Below are 7609 nucleotides of genomic sequence, written 5' to 3'. Positions count from 1 at the left end.
TCTCCATTAATCGTAAATTCTTCATTTCCATTTGTTCCTTCCACTTATTAGTTAAAAAGGAATAATTAAGGTTAATACCGCGATCCTATGCAAAATTAAGGTGATCATATATCTAATTAGCAAAACTAGGTTCTTTGTACAGGAACTAGAGGTAGCCTTCTCCTGCTAATAGAAGAATTTGGCTTTCTAGCAGTATAACAAGATGATAAAAATGAACTCCTTAAAGCTTTCTTGAAGATGACTGGCTTAGGAAGTGTGTGTGACTTGTATGAGGAGTTGTTCATTTTCCTCGTATAACGACTTTCTTTCTTTGGAAGATCTTCTACACTTGTCACTCTTGCCAAACATGTAAATGACTCTGATTTCCCATCATAATACTCGGAAAGCCCTCTTCTGCATTCACAAATCTTCTCATGTTAGAATATTAACGTCAGTGTATATAAATTAAATAATTTCAATTTAGATAACTTACTTGATAGGCAGTTGCGCCATAAGGGTCGATAAATCGGACAAAGCCCCATCAGAAGAATTACGTGAAGCAGGGGAGGATGCATCATCCGTTGTTTCTAGTGAAGTTAAACTCGAAATCGTTGACGACGTTTCTCCGATGGACGAAGACGAGGGACTATTATTGTCTTCATTGATCATCCATGAAGAACAACTTTTGTTCTCCATGTAATTATCACATTCATCTTTAAACATCTCAATCTTGCTATCACCCATTTAGGTACTAAGAACAAGGAAAAGAGGAAAAAATAAACAACAACTTTTGAGTCACCAAAAACTTTTTGGTCGATTAAGCATAGAAAAAAACATAGGATTTTTCTGAATGTTGAGGAAACATTTATATAGGTGTGGTATTTTCACTTTTGGGACATAGGTGATAACTGATCAAGATAAACATTAAAAAAGTTGTGCACGTGTCGAAAGTTGAATAGGAAGGGCATTCGAAATAGTGGGACTCTTGATAAACGAAAAATAAATAATTCTCAATTGAATATGTCCTGTCTGCTTACCTTATCCTCATATTCGATATTATCTTCTTCTATGGTTGGTTTCAAATAAATGATTTCAATATAGAGGATAAACACTACCACTTTATTTACGGATATAAATATAATGCCCTTGTATAAATATTTTTTACGTTATCAAGTATTAGTAATTTTAATTTAATATGACAAGTAATCAAGTTTTTTATGCCTTATTTGACTTCTTTTTTTTATTTTTTTTTAGATAATTGAATAGTATAAATTAAAATTCCTTTATATTATCAGCCGTAAAAATTGAACTCATCGATCATTAGTATGAGTTTGGAAGATAGCAAGGGAAACCATCCATATCCATGTCGGTTTCTGTCTTGGTCTCTTAGGCCCTCAATTGGGCTTTCATATATATATATATATATATTCTAAAATTAAAAGATAACTCGATATATAAAGTATTTCATGATAATAGAATTGGAAAAAGACTTTTTTTTTAAAAGTGTGTGATATATTTTAATTCAAATTTATTGATTATTTTTATAATTAAACTCTTAACTTGTAAATCATAAGGAAATAATTTTATTGCTACACGACTCCTTTTTGTCTATTAGAAAATATTATATAATGATTATTCCAAATTCTCATCAGAAACAATGGTTCTACATCAACACCACTGACTTGGGAGACACGAGAGGTATTACTTTACTTCTTCTTTAGAAACCACTCAATATATGATATAATAAAATATAAAAGATGGGAAAATACAGATCCCTCAATCCTCAAAAAGAAAAGAATGTACATTTCAAGTTGAAATTACAGTCTAATTAATGTTACAATTTCATCCTATATTAAAGTGTAGTGTCTTAAAGAACAAAGATATTTGAATTAAAAGCGAGCTATTCTCTTGAAAAGAAATAGGTGAACATAACGATTACCATTTTAATTTAATACAATTTCTTATACTTCTTGTCTCTAAAAGCACGCTCAATAGTCTTAAATTTATTTCTACGATACAATAATATTATTAGTATGTACGTACTAATTATAAGTACAATAACGGAAAAAGGCAAATATATATATACACACATATCTATTTATCGTTTAGTAAAAATTTGTAAACAAATACCGAGCAACAGAGTTAGGGGGGAGTCTTGAAAAGAGAGGGATTAAATTATAATATTTATAGTAAATTTATATATATTAAACAAATTAAATTTATGATACATTTTTTCTCATTTGTAAAATGTTGGAAAATCACTTTGATCCTTTTTTCTTGGATAGATAAGGATGACTAAAAGGACCAACTTATATGATCAGCTGGTTGACGCAGCCCCTAGTTTTTAGAATACTGCTTAAATATCACTCCTACCCAACATTGAGACTCATCACTCACGTCACTTCTATATGACTAATATTTCCCATGCTTTCTTTGGCATATATTGTTCATGGAAAGATGTCCAATTTATCTTTTGAAAAAAATAAAATAAAACTTTTTGACAGAGAGCATTTTTTTTCCACTTTATAGAATTCAATGTCACAATATGAATATTGGACATGGGAGAAAAATAAATAATTTTTTTATTTATCTTCGTACAAATTGTTTTCCTTTTTCTAATTCAAGGTTGATTTAGGGTTTATGTTACTTTGTGCTGCGATTGCGAAAAGCACCAAGTAGAATCAATCAATTAATTATGAAGACTTAACCTCGAATTAGTTTTAATCAATCATAAAGTGAATTTGTATCCATTCTCTTTATTATTCAGGTCTTACTAACACAATTACTAGTGGAATTTTCGATACAAATTTAAATTTAGGTATCTGACACGGATTAGAAAACCAAAAATAATTTACTTCATAAGTGATGACCATTGATTTTTCGGTAACCCAGGCTTTTATGAAACACATCTGGAGAGAAGCGAATCGATGTCCCAACTTTCCGGCAAACGAAGGGAACAAACATCATAAAGATCTAATAGTCTGCAAAAATGTGAACAAGAATATGGAGTTCCTTCTCCGAAAGGACTTGAGTACTTTTGAAAGAGGGGAAAACAGATTACTAAAAAAAAATATCCAATTAAAACATCTTTTTTATTACAAGACGTTATCCGAAAAAAAAGTCTAAGAAATGTGACCAATACACAACACTTCTTTCAGTAAACTGTATGACTAAATTTATAACAAAGAGAAAATAGTAACCTTTAGGCTAGTTATTTTTGCTTAGAGAAAAAAAAGAACCTCCATGAAGATGCAATCATCAAAATACAAAAAAAAATAAAGTTATGAAATTTCAATAACCCTGGTCAATGAGGTAGTCTCCAATTTTCTCAACAACCATGTTACACTGTCCTGGAGTCACTGGTTCTTCATAGATACCAAAAATCAAAGTTTGGCCTGTTTTCTTGATTGTAATTCCACCAGATCCCTACACAAAATATGACTTCATTTTTAACCCAAAGGAAAACAGATCCATAATATATATACACATATCTATACAACTAAAATTAAACAATTGTGAATGATTATGTAATTGGCTCCAAATTAAGCAGATCATGATGAAGAAATCTTGAATTCAAAGATATATGGGAAGTTCTTCTTGTAGTATATTATACTTATAGGATGCTATTAGAGACGAATCTAAAATTTATAATAGTCAATGCATTGAGAATGAATCTGATCTAAGCATAAACTTTGTTGTATACATATATAGTTACAAATTTAACCAAAAACTAGTAAATGCTTTTCACAGCAAAATATTTATTAGCTAGCAGATTTGAATTGATTTTGATGACAAGAGAAGAAATAGAAAGAGTAACAAGGGGAGTGGAAAAACACCTTTTTGCCACGGATGACAGCGCCAGGTTCTCCCTGAATGACCATGTACTTAGTGCCACCAAGGAACAGTCCAGTTGGAGCAAGAAATCCAGGTTCCTCAAAATCTTTCATGATATTAACAATTTCCTCTGGTTTAAACTGAAACACACAAAATACAAAACATTAATTAAACATTGAATCATATTCTTGGCGCACCATCAATAGCTAGGTTAGTATATATTGCTAATATAACACAGGTTAGGATAAACACTAACCATAATGTCAAAAGCTACAACTACTAACAACAACACATGCAACATTATTTCTTAACCAAATCTATCAACCAAGCATCAAGTTCGACCATACCTTCAACAACTGTCATCCATGGCCAATCACTTGGGCCTTGGTATAGGTACGATATTGAAATTACCTAACAATTCGCTCCACGCCTCCTAACACTTATCACATGTATGTAGACTGTAGTATGTTATTTCTATAAATCGAACTCACAATCTTTATCATTATGTTAAAAGTTGCTAGTAGCAAAGTGCACCAGTATTACTATAATTCTGACCTGACCTCTCCCGGTCCATGTAAACCAGGCCTGGTCATAGGCAAGATATTGCCATCAGTCATCACTCACTGGCATTACCAAACTATTAGATACTCACACGAAAATACCATACGTACACACAAATTAATTAATCTGACATACTACATTAATTTTCGAGAATGTCTATGCATGATATTTTACCAAATAATCAGGTATCAATACGCTCACTTTAGGACAATTAATTAACCAACATAATCATCACTGATAGATCTAATTATTCCAATTAATGAAAGATAAGCACGAAAGGACAGATCCAGTTCGGAGAGACGTAACATTGTATAAGAAAAAAAAGAGATATGTGAAAGGAACAGATCCACATGACTAGAGAGTACTTACTCGATAAAATTATTATTAGCAAATTGATCCAAATATCACCATTAATATGAAAATTCACAAGAGTAGATAGCAGATACTCGATAAATTGTTACGATCACTGATCAAAACATTATCATTATTAAAAAAATCGACAAGACTACATAACACATACTCGATAAAATTATTATGCCACAAATTGATTTAGACATCACAATTATATAAAAATAACCTTAGGGAAGGCAGGGCTTTGAGCCCAGACGCTGCCATCAAAGCCGAGAATAGCCGCGGAGACGAGTCGACTGCCTTCAAGGTCGCACATCAAGTGATCATCTACATAGGTTTGCCACGACATTTTTGCGACTCAAAAATGTTGTTTTTGTTTTACCCTTAGTCCCTTAATTTGTTCTTGAAATTTTTTTAACAATTCAAGTTTTGGTTGTTTCAAAGTTCAATGGAGCAAAATGGGGAGGAAGAGTATAAATAGGACAGGTTTGCAAATATTGGAAACTCATCTAGGTGTTGGTTTGAGGAAGAGAGAATGATGCGGGGTGTAACAAACACACAGGCGGATCTAATTTTTTTTACTAAATACTAATGAATATACATCTTAACATATATGCAGATATAAACATTTTACGGAGAATGCTCTAAAATGCCCCTCAACTATTCGAATTGATATAAAATTACCCTCCATCCACCTTTCGGTCCCCAAATACCACTGACGTCAACTTTTTGGGTCAAAAATACCCTCAATATTAACCTTTTGGCTCATATTTGTCCTTATTTTTAACCACTCCCCTAACGTAAAATCATTAAATATTTATTTATTATGTTGCCTAATCTGATTGATCTAAATTAAAACCATTCTCAAATAAATAACAAAAATCACATATAATTTATATTTTAACCTGATACGGTTAAAAATAATATTCAAAAAATATTAATTTCATGATATATTTCTATTGGCCTATTTTAGATTAATACCCAATTCATTATAACCCAACTCATAACTGGGGATCCATCTAAAATCCACGTATGAATGTCCATCTAAAAAATATTATTATTTTGTATTAACATAAAATTTCCTATTAATTATCCAATTATCTTGTTCATTCCCCCCTTTTATTATTTTTTAATCTCTTATTCTTAATTAGGATATCAGAGACTCAAATTTGAAATGATCCTAGATGTTCATATTCTTTTAATTTATATTATTATCATGGTGGGGTAAGGGCGGGGATAGGAGAAAAGATTGCCTTTTATTCGTTTATTTTGAATTTTGGGTACACAGAAAAGAAAAAATGCTATTAACTTATCTCCTATTGAACTAATTATTTCTATATGAATGTCCTCATTATTTTCTTCCTTATTTTGTCATAAGTTTAAAAAAATTAAAATTTAAAAGTGTGAACAAGATTCTCACCTTAAACTATGAGAATTGGTACAATATTGCCCTCCCATCCACCTAATGAGTATGGACCATTAAAAATAAGTGTATTTTTGAGTCAAAAGCTTGACGTCAGGGGTATTTTGGGGCCAAAAGATGGACGGAGGATAATTTTATATCAATTCAAATAGTTGAAGGGCATTTTAGGCTCTTCTCTGAACATTTTATATACTTATATATGGTTAAATTTAAATATAAGGTAGTAGATATATCACGTATTCAATTCGCTGTTTAATATTTTATACTATTGTATGGACAACCCCTTGGCTTATTTAATTTAATTTATTATTTATGAATTTTAAAATCTGGAAGCGAATATATAAAATCTTCAAATCTCAATTTTATGTTTATGCATGGAGAGTACATATTATGTACAACTAGGCATAGTTATTGGCAAACCTTTTTTTTATTTTTTATGTAACAACCTTATATATGTTAAAATATACTCTCTTCATATTTACTTGTTCATAGTTAACTTAACACTTCTTGAAATATGATAAATATATCACTCCTAATTATTATAAGTCATCTCACATATTTGAAAATGAATTGATAATAAGGGGAACTTTCAAAAATATCAAGGATTTGAAATATAATTAGGCTTCTTAACTTAAATTTGCTTAATTACATTCCATAGCTATAGTTTCAGTTGTTATGTCAATTTCCGTTTGTATATCTTATTGCATTATACAAATTGGGTTTTTCTCATTTATATATCTCGCTACATTATACAAATTGGGCTTTCAAAGAAATTGTATATATTCGCTCCAGATTTGTATATTCGCTTTCAGATTTGGATATGAGCCTCCAAATTTGTATAATAGCAAATTCCATTAAACTATAGCCAATTCGCGTAATTAATTGAAACTATATCCTTATAACATAATATAGTAGTAATATATATTTGCCAATCCGCGTAATTTTCCCTGAAAATAATTTAAAATTAATACTCCTACCAGCCATGTTTTCTTGTCCATAACAGGTCCAATATAAACCTCCCTCATACTTGTAATTTGTAGTAGGGTTAGTCTTGTTTATATATACCCAGCCCACCTGTATACACATAGTATATAGTTTGTAATGCTCATTTTTATCACAACACATTTCATTCTTTAATTTGAGTTAGATAATGAAGTTTTTTCTCTAGCTTTCCTCTTCTCACAAGATATTTTTAAAACTAGTTCTCTTGTAGTGATTCTTCTAATGTAGTTACTCTTTCTTTTGTTAATTCGTTGAAGTATGGATTATTTACCTCTATGTGTATTATAAATTGGGAAGGACCCAAAAGTTACTTTCTCTGTCCTGTTTGGAGGAATAGAAAAACTGACCTGGAATATTAACTCATGAAGGAGCTTTTACTATTGACATCATACTATACTTGTTCTCACTTATAATCCGCCTTCCTTCAAGATAAAGAATTGTAGGAGTGACGGTATGCCA

At 30.7% G+C, this 7609-nt stretch overlaps 2 protein-coding genes across 2 annotated transcripts; both read right to left on the bottom strand.

The window, feature by feature from the left end:
• LOC129900373 (protein OXIDATIVE STRESS 3-like) lies at window positions 1-819 on the bottom strand. Its single transcript, XM_055975332.1, has 2 exons — window positions 473-819; window positions 1-393 (listed from the first exon to the last, which is right to left on the bottom strand). Exons 1-2 carry the CDS (start codon window positions 721-723, stop codon window positions 126-128), a joined length of 519 nt encoding a protein of 172 aa, XP_055831307.1. The 5' UTR covers window positions 724-819; the 3' UTR covers window positions 1-125.
• A 2284-nt stretch (window positions 820-3103) lies between these two features.
• On the bottom strand, window positions 3104-5281 carry LOC129899360 (profilin-1-like). The gene is made up of 3 exons (XM_055974301.1): window positions 4952-5281; window positions 3816-3953; window positions 3104-3405 (listed from the first exon to the last, which is right to left on the bottom strand). The coding sequence occupies exons 1-3, from the start codon at window positions 5072-5074 to the stop codon at window positions 3271-3273; spliced, it is 396 nt and encodes a 131-aa protein (XP_055830276.1). The 5' UTR covers window positions 5075-5281; the 3' UTR covers window positions 3104-3270.
• Between the last annotated feature and the right edge of the window lie 2328 nt (window positions 5282-7609).

Source organism: Solanum dulcamara, chromosome 8 (genome assembly GCF_947179165.1).
Source record: "Solanum dulcamara chromosome 8, daSolDulc1.2, whole genome shotgun sequence".
In the NCBI taxonomy this organism is placed as follows: domain Eukaryota; kingdom Viridiplantae; phylum Streptophyta; class Magnoliopsida; order Solanales; family Solanaceae; genus Solanum; species Solanum dulcamara.
The sequence above is the reverse complement of the archived record's forward strand: the minus strand, read 5'-3'. Positions and strand labels throughout refer to the sequence as shown.